Source organism: Bos taurus, chromosome 8 (genome assembly GCF_002263795.3).
Source record: "Bos taurus isolate L1 Dominette 01449 registration number 42190680 breed Hereford chromosome 8, ARS-UCD2.0, whole genome shotgun sequence".
In the NCBI taxonomy this organism is placed as follows: domain Eukaryota; kingdom Metazoa; phylum Chordata; class Mammalia; order Artiodactyla; family Bovidae; genus Bos; species Bos taurus.
The window spans coordinates 84,197,386-84,218,538 of record NC_037335.1 but is presented as its reverse complement, the minus strand read 5'-3'; the positions used below and the strand labels follow the sequence as shown (position 1 = coordinate 84,218,538).

The window sequence follows — 21,153 nt, the reverse complement described above, 5'->3', positions numbered from 1 at the left end:
TAGAAAATGTCTGTCCCCTGGGATTGGCTGCTGATCAAGCTTTTTCCTGGACATTGCAGACCCCTGTAAAAAGTCATGGGGTTGCACCTACTGAGCATCCCTTTCTGTAGCCCTGGGATCATTGGTGCCATGAGGAGTTTCTTTGCTGGACTTTGTTTTAAAAGGCAGGATTGGCCTCCAAAATGAAGACTTCCGTATTAGTGATGCTGATGGCCTTAACCACCCTGGCTGGAGCCTGGCTTAGTCTTTCACAGAGGACAGAAGGCTCTGGGATGCTGGCTGCCAATGTACGCCCACAGTGGTTGAGCAGTTTGTCTGCTCAGGGCCAGACTGATACTCTGTGTCCCTCAGTAGCACAGTGTCACTTGGCCTCTTCAGTAACAGGCTAGGGTCTTTTCAGTAACAGGCTAGGATCTTTGGGAGTTGTGCTTTGGGCTGAGTTTGTTTGAGGTTGCCTGCATACCACGTGTTCCTGTCTGAGGGTTTGAATTTCAGGTCTGGGGCCTTTCTGGTCTTTGGTTTTTGAGAACTTTTCTTCTTTTTCATGTTCCAGTGGGATTTTCCACTTGGTCAGTTAATGTGGTACATGAGGGTGGGTAGAGACCCTAAATGGGGGCACGTGTAAAATGTCAAGTGCCTTTGCCTATCTAGTGGGTGGGGACGGAGGTGTTTTTCTATCAACCTGTTGGAGTTGATGTTTCCCTGTCTCTTTCCCTTCCTGAAGAATGGTGAGCTGATTTATGGCTGCAAAGATGCCCGCAGCCCCATGGCTGACTGGAGTGAGCTCGCACACCACCTGAAGCCATTCTTCTTCCCATCCAATGGCCTGGCCAGTGGACCCCACTGCACAAGGGCTGTGATCCGGGAGCTGGTGCGTGTCATCACACGGGTGCTACTGAGTGGCTCGGACAAGGGCCGGGCAGGTGCCCTCAGGTCGGGGCCTGGGCTGCGGGGCCCACCCGTCTGTGAAGCCAGCCCTTTCAGCAGGAGCCTGCGCTGCCAAGGTAGGCCTGGTGGGCGGGCTGGGCGCAAGGGAAGCAGAGCTTGTGGCATGGCCTGCAAGGGTCCTGCCTGGCCTCACGGAGCTTCTGTGGGAGCAGCCTTGGTCCCGTCAGGGCTCCCCAAAGCTGGGCCTCCCTATCATCTCAGCCCCAGGTGGGGACATTACCGTTCTCATCTCCTGTCTGGGTTTATAAATTGCAGCATACATTGGAGCTATAAGATTCTCTCTAAATGTCGTCCGACATGTCTGACATCCTCTGTGGTTTCTCTACATTGTTCCATCTCATTGCAGCCCTGGAGGTGGGTTTTCCTTGGCCTTTCTTTTAGATGGAGAGAGCTGAGGCCCAGAATATTGGACTCCCACAGTGCAAGGCCCTTTAGGGTGGGTGGGTGGCCTCAGTGGGTGGCAGTTTGCAGATAGGTTATGAACACAGATGTATGAGACCTGTGACTCTGGGTGTCTCCTACTCTAGGCCCCATTCCTTACAGACTTGCCATGGGCTGGCTTTGACTTAGTGGGCACCCAAACTTCAAGGTGACTTTGTGACTGTTTTGGGTTTTGCCATGAATGTTCACGGCTCCTCATTTGCCACCTTTGTCATCTGCTGGCAGGCTCGCCAACATGCTCAAGTATGTAGCATGTGGAGCCGTAACCAGGATCTTATTTTGAGGGGCTGACTAGGAGGATTCAGATTATTCAGTTTTTGTGCTGCCAGTCCCTGTAGTCTCTTGGAGCCTCTGAGGATGCTGTGGGGGTGTGACACAGGGAGACGGCAGCTTTGCTCCTGCATGGATTTTAGGTGCGGTGGTTTTCCCATGCAGCTACCTGGGCACAAGTCACCCTTCTTTTGTCCCCCATGCAATGGCACAGATGAATTTTGCGGGTATTTTTCTTGTTGCAAAAGTGATGCCTACTCATTTCAGACAATTTTTGTAAACTCATGCCCGTGTTTGGGTACTTAACTGCTTGTAAGTAGACAGAACTTGTTTGGAAGGACACACAGGTGGACACTGGTCAGAGACCCCTGTGGACTTTTCTTCCAGACCTTCCCTGCATACGTACACAGACACAAGTCTGACCCATGGGATGTACAATGTATTCTACATGCTATTTTTTTAACTTATTTTTTGACCATAAAGTAGATACTCTACTATATGAATAACCTGTAATTGTAACAAATCCCTTTTAGCTGGACCTGTGCATTTTCACTCTGTCTTGGATGACTGAGCATGTTTTGCCAGAAGTGGGAGGTCAGAGTGTCAGAACTGGACATGGCCACAGGTGCTCCTTGTGGCTTGGACTCAATGATGTTTGTTCATTCATCAGACATGACTGTTTGCTCAAAGGATGGGATACGTGAGCTAGGACTCTGTCTCCCAGCCCTTAAGGCCCCTGAGAACCCTTGAGTGTGGAATGGACCTCATTTCTGCACTGTCCCCGCCCCGGTGGCTCCCTGCTCAGTGTGGTCACACCTCTTCACACAGGCTGTTCCCTGGGCTCTGCACATGCTGTCTTGCAGATGTGAGGACGTTACTGTGGTCCTTTTACATTTTGTGCTTAGTCTTCTGTAGACTGAGGGTTCTCTCTCTAGACTGGGCTGGTGTGATGGAGACTGAAGGATGTTGAGAGGAGGGGGATGCGCACAGTGAGCTGTGGGGCCTGCCTCTCCTTTGTGTCTAACCCGGAACGTGCACTTGTCCAGCCCCAGCAGCTCCGTGAGGCAGGGTGCGGCCTGTGCCCGCCACCTTCTTCAGCCCTTGACAGTAAACTTCTCGTTTTCCCCTGATGTTCTTGGTAGGAAAAAACACCCCGGAGCGCTCAGGGTTACCGAAGGGCTGTCTTCTGTACAAAACCCTCCAGGTGCAGATGTTGGACCTGCTGGACATCGAAGGCCTCTACCCTCTGTACCGGCGGGTTGAGCGGTACCTGGAGGAGTTTCCTGAGGAGAGGTGAGGCATAGACCCAGTGCTCCCCTGCCCTTTCTGGGCCTGTATGGGGCCCCGAGCAGCCCTGAGGGCAAGATGGGGATGAGGGTAGCAGGTTGACCCAGTGGGAGGACTGCATAGGCCTCCCAGGAGGATGACTCACCCCATCTACCCCCTCCCTGCCCCCAGCTGCAGGGCCAGCCTGGAGATTCAGTGCCATGTGAAGGAGGACCAAGGTCCTGTCAGATCAGAGATCGCTTTCCCATTTCTAGAAAGGAGAGTATGTCCTGACAACCCTGTTAGTCAGTTCCATGTTCTGAGTTGGAGCTGAGCCTGCAGGGGGCAGTGCTGCTCCACAGCCGGTGAGCCGCTTTCACTCAGCCCAGCTGGGCTTTGGCCTTCAGGCGCTTCCTTGTCCATTTCCTGACCGTCTTGATGTGGGTTGCAAGGATCCGCACCTGTGGCATGTGGTGGGGGCTGCAGCTGTCGCCTGGCCTGGCTTCCTCTCTATCACCCCTTCACTAGAATCTCTGACCTCGACACCATTTGTCATAAACAGGAGACATTCAGGCTCTCCTGGTTTCTGGTCTTGCAAGCTGTGTTTAAAACTTTCACGCTTCATAACAGTTTAGCATTAGGAAGAGATGAATCCACTAATGTTCTTTAAAAACAGATGTATGATTCTTAAACTGCAAAGAGTTTAACAGATGATTTCCAGGCAGCTTTGCTATCCTGTTTTTTTGTGCTTTGTTCTTCAGAAAAACATTGCAAATAGATGGGCCTTATGATGAAGCATTTTACCAGAGGCTGCTCGATCTTTCCACTGAGGATGATGGTACAGTGGCTTTTGCATTGACAAAGGTGGGTAGACTCTTCCAGAAACACACTATGTGCTCCTTAGGCTCTTAATACTAACTCAGAATACTAACTCAGAATTTTCATAAGAAGTGTTTCCCAGTACCAACTCCTGATGGTTAAAGCAGAATAATTATGGATTAAACCCAGATGTTCAAGCTGGTTTTAGAAAAGGCAGAGGAACCAGAGATCAAATTGCCAACATCCGCTGGATCATGGCAAAAGCAAGAGAGCTCCAGAAAAACATCTATTTCTGCTTTATTGACTATGCCAAAGCCTTTGACTGTGTGGATCACAATAAACTGTGGAAAATTCTGAAAGAGATGGGAATACCAGACCACCTGACCTGCCTCTTGAGAAACCTATATGCAGGTCAGGAAGCAACAGTTAGAACTGGACATGGAACAACAGACTGTTTCCAAATAGGAAAAGGAGTATGTCAAGGCTGTATATTGTCACCCTGCTTATTTAACTTATATGCAGAGTACATCATGAGAAACACTGGGCTGGAAGAAGCACAAGCTGGAATCAAGATTGCCAGGAGAAATATCAATAACCTCAGATAGGCAGATGACACCACCCTTATGGCAGAAAGTGAAGAGGAACTAAAGAGCCTCTTGATGAAAGTGAAAGAGGAGAGTGAAAATGTTGGCTTAAAGCTCAACATTCAGAAAACGAAGATCATGGCATCTGGTCCCATCACTTCATGGCATATAGATGGGGAAACAGTGGAAACAGTGTCAGACTTTATTTTTTTGGACTTAAAAATCACTGCAGATGGTGATTGCAGCCATGAAATTAAAAGACGCTTACTCCTTGGAAGGAAAGTTATGACCAACCTAGATAGCATATTCAAAAGCAGAGACATTACTTTGCCAACAAAGGTTCGTCTAGTCAAGGCTATGGTTTTTCCAGTGGTCATGTATGGATGTGAGAGTTGGACTGTGAAGAAGGCTGAATGCCGAATAATTGATGCTTTTGAACTGTGGTGTTGGAGAAGACTCTTGAGAGTCCCTTGGACTGCAAGGAGATCCAACCAGTCCATCCTGAAGGAGATCAGTCCTGGGTGTTCATTGGAAGGACTGATGCTGAGGCTGAAACTCCAATACTTTGGCCACGTCATGCGAAGAGTTGACTCATTGGAAAAGACCCTGATGCTGGGAGGGATTGGGGGCAGGAGGAGAAGGGGACAACAGAGGATGAGATGGCTGGATGGCATCACCGACTCGATGGACATGAGTTTGGGTGAACTCCGGGAGTTGGTGATGGACAGGGAGGCCTGGCGTGCTGTGATTCATAGGGTAGCAAAGAGTCGGACATGACTGAGCGACTGAACTGAGCTGAATGAAAAGGAACAGATTTGAGTTGTAGTGAGGTGGATGAACCTACAGCCTGTTATACAGAGTGAAGTAAGTCAGAAAGAGAAGAACAAATATTATGTTAATGCAGTATGTGAAATCTAGAAAAATGGTACTGATGAACCTATCTGCAGGAAAAGAATGAAGACGCAAATAAAGAGAATGGGCCTGTGGACAGGGCGGGGGGTGGGGAACGTGGAACAAATTGAGAAGGTAGCAGGGAGGGGAGGGCCCAGCGCGGCCTGGAGCCAGTTTACATATATACACTACCATGTGTAAAACAGATAGCTAGTGGGAAGCTACTTTATAATACAGGGAGCCCAGCCTGGCGCTCTGTGACAGCTCAGAGGGGTGGGATGTGGGGAGGGCAGGGAGGCTCCCCAGAGAGGGGAGATACATAATTACGACTGATTTGCATTGTTGTACAGCAGAAACCAGTGCGACACTGTAAAGCAATTTTTCTCCAATTAAAAAAATTTTTTTAAATGTGGCTAAAGTTTCCCCCAGATAGACTGGGTCAGTGATGACATGTTACTTTAGCTTCTAGGGAGGAGCTCCCTTTATTCAGTTGGCTCCAGGCCACCCTGAGCCCAGTCCTCTCTCCACCCTCCCTTTGCTGGGTCTCTGCTTCCTCCTTAGCAGCCATAGAGCAGACACGTGCCGACCATCTCTCCTATAGCCCTCAGGGGGGATTCTGGGCCCAGACCCCCGCCTGTGGTTGTGTGTGGCTGGCTTCCTTCCTTCCTCTACCTCAGGCCAAGCGGCACCCTGGGAGAGTCTCTTAGGGAAGAGGCCTTGATCCTATTCTTTCTGATTCTGTGAAATCAGGGCATTCAGGGCCTCCATGAGCTTGGATAGGAAAAAAACTTACATGTTTGTTTTCATAATCTCTGAGTTTAGTGTTTCCTTCCATTAAGAATGTGGCAGCAACCACTGTAGCGTCAACAGGACCCCCACCTTCCCATTAAGAGGAATCTGACCTTTTGATTTCACACTGTAGTTGCTATAGATATCTCATGGTATCTTTATGTTTGTCACTCCTGAGAATGTTTTTCTGAGAAGGATCCATAAGTTTCACTAGGCTGTCAGAGGTTTTGCTAGATGCTGAAATGGTTAAGGAACACTGTTCTAGTGGGAGCGAAGTGATGAAAAGACAGGAATAAAACAGCATGCCCTCTGCCTCCTCTCGGCGGCTGCCTTGGAGCCCTTGATTAAGCTGTCCTGGTCCTGACAATGTGTCTGTGGTTCTTTCTTGTTAAGAGTCCTCATTCCTGTCTCTGGCCAAGGCTGAGTGTACCCTCCTCTGTGGCCATTCAGTTTTTGAGGAGGTCCCCTCCAAAGCTAAGAGCCCAGAGGGAATTAACTGAGGTGTCTGGGGGTGGAATTGTTCTCATGGTGGGGAGAAATCCAAAAGGAAGCCTCTATCAGAATAAAGCGATGGACTGCCCTACATTGTCTGCAAATTGGGTATATTGATTTAGGAATAAATATCAGTATTCCTTTTATCGAGAGAAGAAGCATAGACGTTTACTTCCTTTTTTACACATTTCTGTATTTTTCAAAATTGTAATAAGGATGGATTACTTTTTAACTTTATTGCAATTTCTTGCTTCATATGTAAATGGAATCTTCTAAGAGGTTCAAGCGATCATTACACAACTCTCAGAATGACTAAACTAAGCACACTGAGACAACGCTGAATGCTGGTGCCGAGAACCTAGATTTGCAGAGCTAATCATGCACGTGCCCTATGACCCAGCACCTGTGTTCCTGGGCATTTGTTGCAGAGAAGGGAAGACTTAGGCTCACCCAAAACCCTATACAGAAGTGTTCGCAGCAGCCTGGTTTGTAATTGTTGTAACTGTAATTGTTGGAAACGGGCACAACTCAAGTGCCTGTCAGCAGGTGACCTACTATAGGTTACACAAGCTGGAACTGTTGAGCAAAGTGGATACACACAACAGCCTGAGTGAATCTCCAGAGAAATGTGCTGAGTGACAAAAGCCAATCTCAAAAGATCACACACAGTGATTCTGTTTATATGACATTCTTGAAATGACAAAGATGAATGAATGGTTGCTGTGGGATGAGGAGGAGATGGAAGGAAGGGGCTGTGGTTATAAAAGGTCAACAAGTGGAATCTTGTGATGATGCAGCTGCTCTGTATTTTAACTGTGGTGGCAGATGATGCATGAACCTACGTGTGTGATGAGATTCGTCCACATACACAACACAGCCACAGAGGAGGGTACACTCAGCCCCGGCTGGAGACAGGAGCGAGGACTCTTAACAAGAGAGAACCACAGACACATTGTCAGGACTGGGACAGCTGTACCAAGGGGTCCAGGGCAGACTGGAATAAAATCATGGAGCGTATTAATGTCACTATCCTGGCTGTGATATTGTACTGTATGGTTTTGTAAGATGTCACCATTGAGGGAGACTGGGTAAAGTGTATTCGGAACCCAGGATTATCTCAAACAAATAATTTAATGAAAAGGATTCAAGTAGTGAGTATAATTCATAAAATGTTATTTCTGCCCAAGAAATATATATCCACTGTTATCTTTTCAGAACTTCACAGTAACACATATACAAGCACTAACTCACTAACTCATCCTATTTGAGGAGTTATTCACGTTAATGTGTCACTGGCTTGCCTTTAAACTAACGTGTCTTGACATCTCTCTGTGTTGGAATATAAGGGTCTATCTTTTTGTTGTTGTTTTAGGGATTTAGGTTCTGTTAGTTGGAATCTGAAGAGGGTGTATGTGAAGCTGAAGCTGGAGAACAGGTTGAGAACATTCCTAGGCCACAGATGATTAAAAAGTTCTTTCACAAATATGGTTTATCTAATTGAGCTTTGTGCCTCTGATGAAATGAGAGAGGAGAGAATATTGTATTTATTTCAAAGCTCAGGAAGCTGCAGCTGAGAGTAATTCTTGCTTTCTGACTGTTGTTTAGTATTCCATTGTAGGTGTCAGCAAACTTTTTCTATAAAGAGCCAGACAGTAAATGCTTTAGGCTTTGTAGGCCATCTGGTCTCTGTTGTATCTACTCAGCACTGCCATTATAGCTCAGAAGCAGCCAGAGACAAATATAAGGGAGCATGGCTGTGCTCCAGTAAAACTTTATTTATAAAAACAGGTGGTGGGCTGGATTTGGCCCTTGGCCCATATTTTGCTGACTTCTGTTCACTTTTGTTTGTTAGTTTTAATCCTTTTTTCCTGTTGGTTTAGAAGTTAGACATTCTGATATTACATTTTTCTGGTTACTTGTCCAATTCGACCATGCATATTTAAAGACTAAAATTAATAATTTAACTCCTACTCCCACATCACTCCCTGACACACAAACATAAGGAATTGGGTTACTTTAATTCCATTTTTGTTCCCAACTTATATGCGTTTTTGCCAGGTATTCCATTTCTCATGTTCTTTTTTTTTTTTTTAATTAAAAAAAAATCACAACTTACAGTACTATTTTATACAGATATTTGTTTAGATCTGTCACGTTCCTATATCTTTGCTCAATATTCTGATTTCTCCGCTCTTTCCTTTTTCTCTAAAAGTTTTATTGTGATATAATTTACATACCATACAATTTACCCACTTAAAGTATTCAATTTAATGGTCTTTAATATGTTCACAGATGTGTAAGCAGTATCATAGTCAGTTTTAGAATTCTGTACCCTTTAGCCAATATCTTATCTCCTCACCCCACTAAGCAACTACTGATCTACTTTTAAGAAAGCCTTCCTCAGTGATCAATGCAAAGACATAGAGGAAAACAATAGAATGGGAAAGACTAGAGATCTCTTCAAGAAAATTAGAGATACCAAGGGAACATTTCATGCAAAGATGGGCTCAATAAAGGACAGAAATGGTAGGGACCTAATAGAAGCAGAAGATATTAAAAAGAGATGGCAAGAATACACAGAAGAACTGTACAAAAAAGATCTTCACGACCAAGATAATCATGATGGTGTGATCACTCACCTAGAGCCAGACATCCTGGAATGTGAAGTCAAGTGGGCCTTAGGAAGCTTCACTACAAACAAAGCTAGTAGAGGTGATGGAATTCCAGTTGAGCTATTTCAAATCCTAAATGATGATGCTGCACTCAATATGTCAGCAAATTTGGAAAACTCAACAATGGCCACAGGACTGGAAAAGGTCAGTTTTCATTCCAATCCCAAAGAAAGGCAATGCCAAAGAATGCTCCAACTACCACACAATTGCACTCATCTCACACGCTAGTAAAGTAATGCTCAAAATTCTCCAAGCCAGGCTTCAGCAGTATGTGAACCGTGAACTTCTAGATGTTCAAGTTGGTTTTAGAAAAGGCAGAGGAACCAGAGATCAAATTGCCAACATCCGTTGGATCATCAAAAAAACAAGACAGTTTCAGAAAATCATCTATTTCTGCTTTATTGACTATGCCAAAGCCTTTAACTGTGTTCAGTTCAGTTCAATTCGGTCGCTCAGTTGTGTCTGACTCTTTGTGACCCCATGGACCGCAGCACGCCAGGCCTCCCTGTCCATCACCAACTCCCAGAGTCCACCCAAACACATGTCCATCGAGTCGATGATGCCATCCAACCATCTCATCCTCTGTCGTCCCCTTCTCCTCCTGCCCTCAATCTTTCCCAGCATCAGGGTCTTTTCCAATGCGTCAGCTCTTTGCATCAGGTGGCCAAAGTACTGGAGTTTCAGCTTCAACATCAGTCCTTCCAATGAACACCCAGGACTGATCTCCCTTAGGATGGACTGGTTGGATCTCCTTGCAGTCCAAGGGACTCTCAAGAGTCTTCTCCAACACCACAGTTCAAAAGCATCAATTCTTTGGTGCTCAGCTTTCTTCATAGTCCAACTCTCACATCCATACATGACCACTGGAAAAACCATAGCCTTGACTAGATGAACCTTTGTTGGCAAATGTCTCTGCTTTTCAATATGCTGCGTAGGTTGGTCATAACTTTCCTTCTAAGGAGTAAGTGTCTTTTAATTTCATGGCTGCAATCACCATCTGCAGTGATTTTGGAGCCCCAAAAATAAAGTCTGACACTGTTTCCCCATCTATATGCCATGAAGTGATGGGACCAGGTGGCATGATCTTAGTTTTCTGAATGTTGAGCTTTAAGCCAACTTTTTCACTCTCTTTCACTTTCATCAAGAGGCTCTTTAGTTCTTCTTCACTTTCTGCCATAAGGGTGGTGTCATCTGCATATCAGAGGTTATTGATATTCCTCCAGCAATCTTGATTCCAGCTTGTGCTTCTTCCAGCCCAGCGTTTCTCATGATGTACTCTGCATATAAGTTAAATAAGCAGGGTGACAATACACAGCCTTGACGTACTCCTTTTCCTATTTGGAACCAGTCTGTTGTTCCATGTCCAGTTCTAACTGTTGCTTCCTGACCTGCATATAGGTTTTTCAAGAGGCATCTCTTTCAGAATTTTTCACAGTTTATTGTGATCCACACAGTCAAAGGCTTTGGCATAGTCAATAAAGCAGAAATAGATGTTTTTCTGGAACTCTCTTGCTTTTTCCATGATCCAGCGGATACTGGCAATTTGATCTCTGGTTCCTCTGCCTTTTCTAAAACCAGCTTGAACATCTGGAATTTCACAGTTCACGTATTGCTGAAGCCTGGCTTGCAGAATTTTGAGCATTACTTTAGTAGCGTGAGAGATGAGTGCAATTGTGTGGTAGTTTGAGCATTCTTTGGCATTGCCTTTCTTTGGGATTGGAATGAAAACTGACCTTTTCCAGTCCTGTGGCCATTGTTGAGTTTTCCAAATTTGCTGGCATATTGCATGCAGCACTTTCACAGCATCATCCTTCAAGATTTGAAATAGCTCAACTGGAATTCCATTACCTTCACTAGCTTTGTTCCTACTGATGCTTTCTAAGGCCCACTTGACTTCACATTCCAGGATGTCTGGCTCTAGGTGAGTGATCACACCATCATGATTATCTGGGTGGTGAAGATCTTTTTTGTACAGTTTTTCTGTGTATTCTTGCCACCTCTTCTTAATATCTTCTGCTTCTGTTGTTGTGGCAGGTATCAGTTCTTCATTTCTTTCTGTGACTGAACAGTATTTAATTCTATAGAGCTACTACATTTTGTTTGATGAGCATTTAGATTGTTTTCACTTTTTGGCTATTATGAATAATGTTGCTATAAATATGTGTGTATAAATTTTTGTGTGGGCATATTTTTACTTTTCTTGGGCATATACTTAAGAGTGCAGTTGCTGGGTCAAGTGGTAACTTATGTTTAACTTTTTAGGAACTGCCAGACCTTTTTTCAAAATGGCTGTACCATTTTACATCCCCACCAGCAGTATACAGGGTTCCAGCTCCTTTCTGTCTTTGACAACACTTGTTACCTGCCCTTTTGTTTTTAGCCACCCTGATGGGTATGAAATGGTATCTCATTGTGGTTTAGATTTGCATTTCCCTGCTGCTGCTGCTAAGTTGCTTCAGTCGTGTCTGACTCTGTGTGACCCCATAGACGGCAGCCCACCAGGCTCCCCCGTCCCTGGGATTCTCCAGGCAAGAACACTGGAGTGGGTTGCCATTTTCTTCTCCAGTGCATGAAAGTGAAAAGTGAAGGGAAGTCGCTCAGTTGTGTTCGACTCTTCGCGACCCCATGGACTGCAGCCTACCAGGCTCCTCCATCCATGGGATTTTCCAGGCAAGAGTACTGGAGTAGGGTGCCATTGCCTGCATTTCCCTGAAGACTAAGCATTTTTTCTTGTGCTTATTGCCCATTTGTATTTTTCTTTGGGGAAATCTCTATTCAGATCCTTTGCTTACTTTTTAATTGTGTTGTTTCATTGTCGAGTTGTAAGAATTCTGTCCATTGTGGATAGTAGGCCCTTATTAGATATATGATTTGCAAATATATGAAGTTTCTGTCAGAGTCCTTTTCAGTTTTTTGATCATGTTCCTTGTTACAAAATATCTGCAATTTAAACATTTTGTTTATTTGACATACAATATTATGTTAGTTTCAAGTATACTGCATAGTGAGCTTCCCAGGTAGCTCCGAGGTAAAGAATCCACCTGCCAATCCAGGAGATGTAGGAGATGGGGGTTTGATCCCTGGGTCAGGAAGATCTCCTGGAGTAGGAAATGAGAAAGTTTTTAACTTTGATGAAGTCCAGTTTATCTGTTTTTTGTTGTTGTTGTTCATGCTTTTGATGTCATATTTAAGAATTCATTGCTAAATCAAAAGTCATGATTATTTTCCTGTTTCTTCAAAGAGTTTTAGCTCTTAAATTTTGTTCTTAGATCCATTTTGAGTTAATTTTATATATGATTTGTGGTAGGGATCCACTTTCATTCTTGGTATGTGGATATTCGGTTATCTCAGCACCATTTGTTGAGAGACTATTTTTTTTTACCCCTAAATGTATGGGTTTATTTCTTGATATTCATTTGTGTGCCAATGATATATATATCTATATATCTATACTTATGCTTGTACATCTCTTGATTACCGTTGCTTTTTAATAAGTTTTGAAATTGCTCTTTTCCAATATTGTTTTGGCTATTTGGAGCCCCTTGTAATTCCATTGTGAATTTTAGAATCAGCTTGCCAAGTTCTACAAAGAAACCAGCTGTGACTGTGATAGGGATTGTGGTGAGTCTGCACTTTGCTTGCATAGTATGTATGGCCATCTTCACAACAGTAAGTCTTCCAGTTTGTTCACATGGGATGCTGTTCCATTTATTTAGATCTTTGTTTTTATTTCAACAATCTTTTCAGAGATACATTCTGTACTTTATTTATTCCTGAATGTTGTGTTTTTGATGCTGTTGTAAATGAAGTTGTTTGTTTTTTTATATTGATTTTGTAGCTTACAACCTTGCCAAGTTTATTAGGTTTTAAATGAGTTGTTTTTAGTGAATTCCTTAGGATTGTCTCTATAGAAGATCATTTAGTGATAGTTTTTCTACTTTCTTTCCAATTTGGTGGCCTTCTACGTCTTTTTCCTGCATAATAGCACTTGGCTAGAACTTGTAGTGCAGTGTTAAATGTAAGAACAGACATCCCTGTCTGATTTGTTACTGGTTTCTGGGATAGTGTTCAGTCTTTCATCATTATGTATAATGTTAACTTTGGGCTTTTTGTATATTGATCAGGTTGGAGAAGTTCCCTTCTTAATTTGTTGAATGATTTTATCATGAAAGGACGTTGTATTTTGTCAAACGTTTTTTCTGCATCAGTTGATATTTATTATGATATTATCGTGTGGTTTTTGTTTTTTATTCTATAGATATGACATATTCATTTTTGGATATTAAAACCAACCTTGCATTCCTGGGATAAACCCCACTTGGTCATGGCATATAAGTCTTGGGTATTGCTGGGTTCAATTTGCTATTATTTTGTTGAGGCTTTTTGTGTTTGTACTCATAAGAGGTATGGATCTGTAATTCTGGCCTTGTCGAATGAATTGGGAAGTATTTTTTCAGCCTGTTTTTTTCTGGGGGTTGGGGGGGATTTGAGAAGGATTGATGGTAATTCTTTATTTGATGGAATTCACTAGTGAAGCCATCTGGGTCTGGGCTTTTGTTTGTTGGTAATGTTTTGATACCCAGTTGAGTCTCTTTACTACTTATAGGTATAATTTTGCTATCTATTTCTTGAGGCAGTTTTGTTATTTCATATCTTTTAAGGAATTTTTCCATTTTATCTAAGTTGTCTAATTTATTGGCATATAGTTTACAGTTTTCCTCTTCTTGAAGTATATCCTTTAGAAGTTACATTAGTGAATATCTTTTGGTAAATTATCTTTGTATCTGTTTATCTGGATATACAGTATTTGTATTTTATCATAGTTTTAAAAAGTAATTTTTTTCTGGGTTTAAAGAAAGGCTTGATTGTTTTTCTCTTAGCATTTAATCATTTTATGCAATATTACCTGACTGTGGATGTTGCTGCTAAGATGTTTTCTGTTTGTCTAACTGCCTTTTCTCAAAGGTGATTTTTTTCCTCTATAGTTGCTTTTAAAGTCTATTTATTTAATTTGACATTTTAATGCAGTGTGATTCAGTGTGGTGTACTTTTAATTTATTTTGCTTGGTTTGTGTTGTGCTTTCTGTATTTGTGGATATGTCTTTTATTAGTTCTGGGAAATTCTCAGCCATTTTCTCATCAGATATTCTCTCTTCTCCATTATCCTGTTCTTTTCTTCTTAGACTCTATAATTAGATATATAGCAGACCTCATTTTATCATTTTCTTTAGTTCTGCCTTCCAGTTCAGTGATTTTGTCTTCATCTTTGTCTAATCTGTTAATTTATTGATCATTGAGTTTTCCATTTCAGTAGGTATACTTTTAATTTCTCAGAGTTCTGTTTGGTTGATTTTCACATCTGCTTGGTATTTTTCATAGTTCCTTGTTGCTTGCCCATTTTTAAACTCCATCTTTTATTTCTTTAATGAATAGATATTTTATATTCTGTATCTTAAAAGATACAATAAAACCTTGGAGGTTAAAAAAATAATAATCTCTTGTTATTTTGGCCAGCTCATCCATGCTGCTTGGGTTTTTAAAGTTGTATGATCATGAGCTCATGTTTGTTTGACCTTAATCTATGAGAATCCTGGGGACCTAAATAGGGAATGCTTTTCTCCAGAGAAAATACGGATCTTTGGCTTAAGGGGGAAGTCTCGGGTTTAGATGCTGTACTCTAGGGCTTATTCCTAGAAACCATACCTACACTGACGTTGCCTACAGGGCAGCTCAGCCTTCTCTATTGCTCTTTGCTCAAACCTCTAGTTTCAATTCTTTTGGGACTGACAGTGAGAAGAGGGGATTGGGTTGGGGATTTCCCTTACCTTCTGCAAGCCTAGCAGTGCATTAACAGTGTTAATAGGGATACCATTGTTTTGTCGGAGGGACCTTGGAAGTTCTCTATACTCCCAAAAGTGTTGTTCTTGTTAGTGTGGTCATATAACTAATTGTAATTTGTTTGAGTGTTATCTTTAATTTGTTACTATTAAAAATAACGTTTACATTTTGTTACTTTAACCCTTGTGCACTTACTCATAATCTGCCAGTGAGATTTTTAGAAGTTAAAATGCTAGATTTATTTTTGTTAGATCCTGTCATATTGTCCTCCTGAAAAAGACTTTGCCAATTTATGTTCCTTCCTGTAATAGTCGAGGGCCCTGTTTTCCACATGCCCTCAAAAATAATTTATATTTTTAGTATTTAAAATTTTAATTTTCTAAGCTTTTTATTCATTAACCACTTGTATTGTGGAATACAGCAACATATAAAAGTGCACAGCAAAAGATGTACAGCTCAATTATTTGTCATAAAGAAAACTCTTGGAGAACTACCAGTTAGGTTTGAATATGAAATACTGGCAGCTAATTAGAATCCCTGTTGGTTTCCTGTAAGTTATTACTCTTGCATTTTTCCCTCAAGTTAACTATTGTATTGGCTTCCATACCTATATTTTAGTTTATGTGTTTGAACTTTATAATTACAGAATCAAGTATATCTCTTTTTTTTAAAGTTCTGTATGACATGTATGAAATTTACTAATATTATTGCATGCATTTCCATATTTTCATTGTTTCATAGTGATGTATTTAAATGGATATGCTACAGTTCACCCGTTCTATGGTTGACAGATATTTGAGTTGCTCCCAGTTTGACTGTTACAAATAAAGGTTTCGCAAAACAGTCTTGCACAGATCTCTTAGTGAACATGCACATACATTTCTCTTGGGTATATTCCTAGGAGTGCAATTTCTGGGCCAGAGATGTGAGCATATTCAGCTTTAGCAGATACTGTGAAACAGTTTATATTCCCTACAACTGGCTAAGGTAGTTTGACAGGCTAGGGTAGTTCCTGTGGCCCCACACCCTCTCTGCCACTTGTTTGTGGGTCTTTTTAATTTTAGTCATTCTGGTGAGTGGGTAATAGTGGTTTATTGGGCAATGAGATTAAGCACCTTTTCATATGTTTATTGGTCTATTTCCTTTTCCACGAGGCACGCATTTAAGTCTCTTCCCAGTTTTTTTTTTTTTTTTTTTTGGTAGGGTTGTCTTTTTCTTATTGGTTTGAAGGAATTCTTTATGTGTTCTGGAAAGAAGTCAAGAAGTCCACTGTCAGATATATGTGTTACAGATATCTTCTTCCACTAGCCATTTTACTCTCTTAATGAAGTTTGTCCCTTTCAGAAGGGAAGGTCATAAGTTTAAGATTAATTTACATCTTTTTCTTTCTTTAGTAGTCTTTCTCTGTGTTTTATCTACCTTAAGGTCCTCCAGATATTTGAGAAACCTTATTGTTTTGCCTTTCGCATTTGGTAGATACTTTTGCAGTTGATTTTTGGTGTGGCATGAGGTAAGGTTTTATTTTCATATGACATTGTCCTAGAGTCTTAGGAATTGTCCTGATCACTATAGAGTCATAATTAATCTTTGATACCCAATAGGGTAAATTCTTATATACTTTCTTCAAGAATGTCTTTCCTTTAATTAATGACTTGGCTCTTCTTGACCGTTTGCTTATCTATATAAATTTTAGAATCAACTTGTTCAAAAAAGAAACACTTCCCACAGATATAGAGAACAAATGAGTAGTTACCTGTGGGGAGAGAGATGAGGGACAGGCAAAGTAGGGGTGGGGATTAAGAGGTACAGACTACTATGTATAAAATAAATAAGCTACAAGGATATATTGTACAACACAGGTTATATAGCTGATAATTAATAATAGCTATAAAATAGCTATAAATGGGGTATAATTTTTTTTAATTTAATTGGAGGATAATTACTTTACAGTATTTTGATGGTTTTTGCCATACATCAACATGAGTTGGCCATAGGCATACTATCTTCCCTAGTGACTGTGTCAATTTACATTCCCACCTACAGTTCAAGAGGGTTCCCTTTTCTCCACACCCTCTCCAACATTTATGCTTTGCAGACTTTCTGATGGTGGCCATTCTGACCAGTGTGAGATGATACCTCATGGTAGTTTTGATTTGCATTTCTCTAATAATGAGTGATGTTAAGCATCTTTTCCTGTGTTTATTAGCCATTTGTGTCTTTTTTGGAGAAATGTCTGTTTAGGTCTTCTGCCCACTTTTTCGTTGTTTCTTTTTCTGGTATTGAGCTGCATGAGCTGCTTGTATATTTGGAAGATTAATTATTTTTCAGTTGTTTGTGACTCATTATGTTGTATACCTGAAACTTACATCAGCTTACATTGTACATCAACTGTACCTCAAAAAAAAAAAAGAGTCAACTTGTTCAGTTCTACAAGGGAAAGCAACAACAAACCTGTTGGGATTTTGATTGATTTGGCACTAAAATGATGAAAAGAGTAGATACAAGATTGAGTCCCCAACATGGGCATTTTCTTTTTATTAGGTATTATTTAAAATCTGATAAAAACATTTTATAGTTTTTTTTAGAGAGATCATATATTTTACTAGATATATTTCTAGATATTTGATGGTTTTAGATATAGATTGTATCTTATTGTTTCACTTTAAGTGTTTATTGTGGATATATAGAAATGCAATTGATTTTTCTACCTTGATGTGTTTTTTATCTGTCAGGCTTGTTGAAGCCACTAATTCTAACTATATATATAAAATATTGTTTGTGAATTGGATTTTTTTCCTCTTTCTGATATGTATACGTTTTACTTATTTGTTTTGCCTAACTAATTTCTGATAGTGGAAATTCTAGTTTTGTTCCCAATCTTAAAGAGAAAGCATTTACCATTAAATTATTTACTGTAGGCTTTTTTGATGTTTGGTTTATTTTTATTTTTTTAATAATTTTATTTATTTATTTTACTTTTGGCTGTGCTGTGTCTTTGTTGCTGCACACACGGCTTTCTCTAGTTGCAGCGAGCAGGGGTTACTTTTTGTTGAAATGCATGGGTTTCTCACTGTGGTGGCTTTGCTTGTTGCTGAGCATGGGCTCCAGGGTGCATGGGCTTCAGTAGCTGCAGCACTGTAGTAGTTTTGGTTGCCAGGCCCTGGAGCACAGGCTCAGTAGTTGTGGCGCACGGGCTTAATTGCCCTGCACCATGTCAGATCTGCCTGGATCAGGGATCATACCTATGTCTCCTGCATTGGCATGAAGATTCTTTATCACTGAAACACCAGGGAAGCCCTGGTTTACTTGAAAATAAATAACCTTTATCAAATTGACGAAGTTCCCTTCTATTCCTGATTTGTTAGGAGATTTTTTTAGGAGTGGGTGTTGAGTTATTCCATGCTTTTCTATTCCTATTGAGAAGACCATGTGACTTTTCTATTTTCTGTTAATGTGGTTACAGGTATACCTCAGAGATATTGTGGGTTTGGTTCCAGACCACTACAATAAAGCAAATATCTTAATAAAGTGAGTTATGTGAATTTTTTGGCTTTCTAGTGCATATTAAAGTTATGTTTACACTATATTATACTCTATTAAGTATACAATAGCATTATGTCTAAAGAATGTAGCTAATTAAAAGATACATTATTGCTAAAAAATGTTGACCATTACCTAAGCCTATAGCAGGTAATCTTTTTGTTGGTGGAGGGCCTTGCCTCTGTGTTCATGGCTAATGACTGATCAGGGTAGTGGTTGCTGGAGGTTGGGGTAGCTGTGGCAATTTCTTAAGATAACAATGAACTTTGATGCATTGGTTGATTCTTTCTTTGATGAATGATTTATCTGAAGCATGAAATCTCTTTGAGAGTACTTTACCACAGTAGAACTTCTTTCAAAACTTGGAGTCAGTCCTCTCAAACTCTGCCACTGCTTTACCAACTAAATTTATGTCATAGTCTAAATATTCTCTTGTTTCAGCAATCTTCACTGCATCTTTACTTGTAGATTCCATCTCAAGAAAACAGTTTCTTTTTGCTCATCCATAAGAAACAAATCCTTATCCAGTAAAATTTTATCATAAAAATAAAATTTTTATGATGTGCAATGCAGTCACATCTTGAGGCTTCATTTCTAATTCTAGATCTCTTGCTGTTTCTACCACATCGACAGTTACTTCTTCCACTGAAGTCTTGAACTCTCAAAGACATCCATGAGGGCTGGAATCAGCTTCTTCTAAACTGTTATTGTTGATCTTTTCACTTTGTCTCATTAATCATGAATGTTCTTAATGGTATCTAGAATGGGGAATCCTTTCCAGAAGGTTTTCAGTTGACTGCCCAGATCCATCAGAAGAATTCACTATCTGTAGCAGCTACAGCCTAACAAAATGTAACTGGTAAGACTTAAAAGCTGAGATCACTCCTTGATTCATGGGCTATGGAATGGATGTTGTATTCAGTTCAGTTCAGTCGCTTAGTCGTGTCCGACTCTTTGTGACCCCACGAATCGCAGCACGCCAGGCCTCCTTGTCCATCACCAACTCCCAGAGTTCACCCAAACTCTTCTGCATCGAGTTGGTGATGCCATCCAGCCATCTCATCCTCTGTCGTCCCCTTCTCCTCCTGCCCCCAATCCCTCCCAGCATCAGGGTCTTTTCCAATGAGTCAACTCTTTGCATGAGGTGGCCAAAGTATTGGAATTTCAGCTTCAGCATCAGTCCTTCCAATGAACACCCAGGACTGGTCTCCTTTAGGATGGACTGGTTGGATCTCCTTGCAGTCCAAGGGACTCTCAAGAGTCTTCTCCAACACCATAGTTCAAAAGCATCAGTTATTTGGCGCTCAGCTTTCTTCACAGTCCAACTCTCACATCCATACCATGGATGTGGAAAAACCATAACCTTGACTAGACTGACCTTTGTTAGCAAAGTAATAATATCTCTGCTTTTGAATATGCTATCTAGGTTGGTCATAACTTTCCTTCCAAGGAGTAAGCATCTTTTAATTTCATGGCTGCAATCACCATATGCAGTGATTTTGGAGCCCCAAAAAGCCTCCTGATGAAAGTGAAAGAGGAGAGTGAAAAAGTTGGTTTAAAGCTCAACGTTCAGAAAACTAAGATCATGGCATCTGGTCCCATCACTTCATGAGAAATAGATGGGGAAACAGTGGATGTTTTGTTAGCTGGCATGAAAACATTGTAATCTCATTGTACATCTCCCATCAGAGCTCTTGGATGTCAATGAGCAGTAATATTTTGAAAGGAATCTTTTTTTTCTAAGCAGTAGTCCCCAACAGTGGGCTTAAAATATTTAGTACACTATGTTGTAAACAGATGTGCTGTCATCCAGGCTTTGTTGTTCCATTTATAGAGCAAAGGCAGAGTAGATGGAGCATAATTATCAAGGGCCCTAGGAATTTTGGAATGGTAAATGAACGCTGCTGCTGCTGCTGCTAAGTTGTTTCAGTCGTGTCCGACTCCGTGCGACCCCATAGATGAGCCCATCAGGCTCCCTCTTCCCTGGGATTCTCCAGGCAAGAACACTGGAGTAGGTTGCCATTTCCTTCTCCAGTACATGAAAGTGAAAAGTGAAAGTGAAGTTGCTCAGTCGTATCCGACTCTTAGCGACCCCAGAGATGGCAGCCCACCAGGCTCCTCCATCCATGGGATTTTCCAGGCAAGAGTACTGGAGTGGGGTGCCATTGCCTTCTCCGAACACTGGCTTCAATTTAAAGTCACCAGTGGCATTAGCACCTAACAAAAGTCAACCTGTCCTTTGAAGCCAGACATGGACTTCTTTCTAGCTATTAAAGTCCTAGATGGTATTTTCTTCTGATACGTCTGTTTCATCCACAATGAAAATCTGTTGTTTAGTGTAGCTTAACTTTCATGGATTATCTTAGCTATATCTTTTGGATAACTAGCTGCAGCTTCTACATCAGCCCTTATTGACTCATCTTTCACTTTTATGTTATGGAGATGGCTTCTTTCCTTAAACCTCATGAACTAATCTCTGGTAGCTTCAAATTTTTCTCGCAGCTTCCTTACCTCTCTCATCCTTAATAGAACTGAAGAGAGTTATGACCTTGCTCTGGCTTAGACGTTGGTTTAAGGAAATGTTTAATTGGTTTGGGCTTCCC

General features: G+C 41.3%; 1 protein-coding gene across 1 annotated transcript in view; it reads left to right on the top strand.

Moving 5' to 3' along the window:
• The window catches only part of IPPK (inositol-pentakisphosphate 2-kinase), a 59,521-nt gene that overhangs the window by 27,993 nt on the left and 10,375 nt on the right, over window positions 1–21,153 (top strand). The window contains exons 9-11 of the mRNA XM_024996269.2: window positions 725–1,004; window positions 2,802–2,952; window positions 3,687–3,789. Of these exons, the coding sequence (XP_024852037.1) occupies window positions 725–1,004; window positions 2,802–2,952; window positions 3,687–3,789 (534 nt within the window). The remainder of the gene's footprint in view (window positions 1–724; window positions 1,005–2,801; window positions 2,953–3,686; window positions 3,790–21,153) is intronic.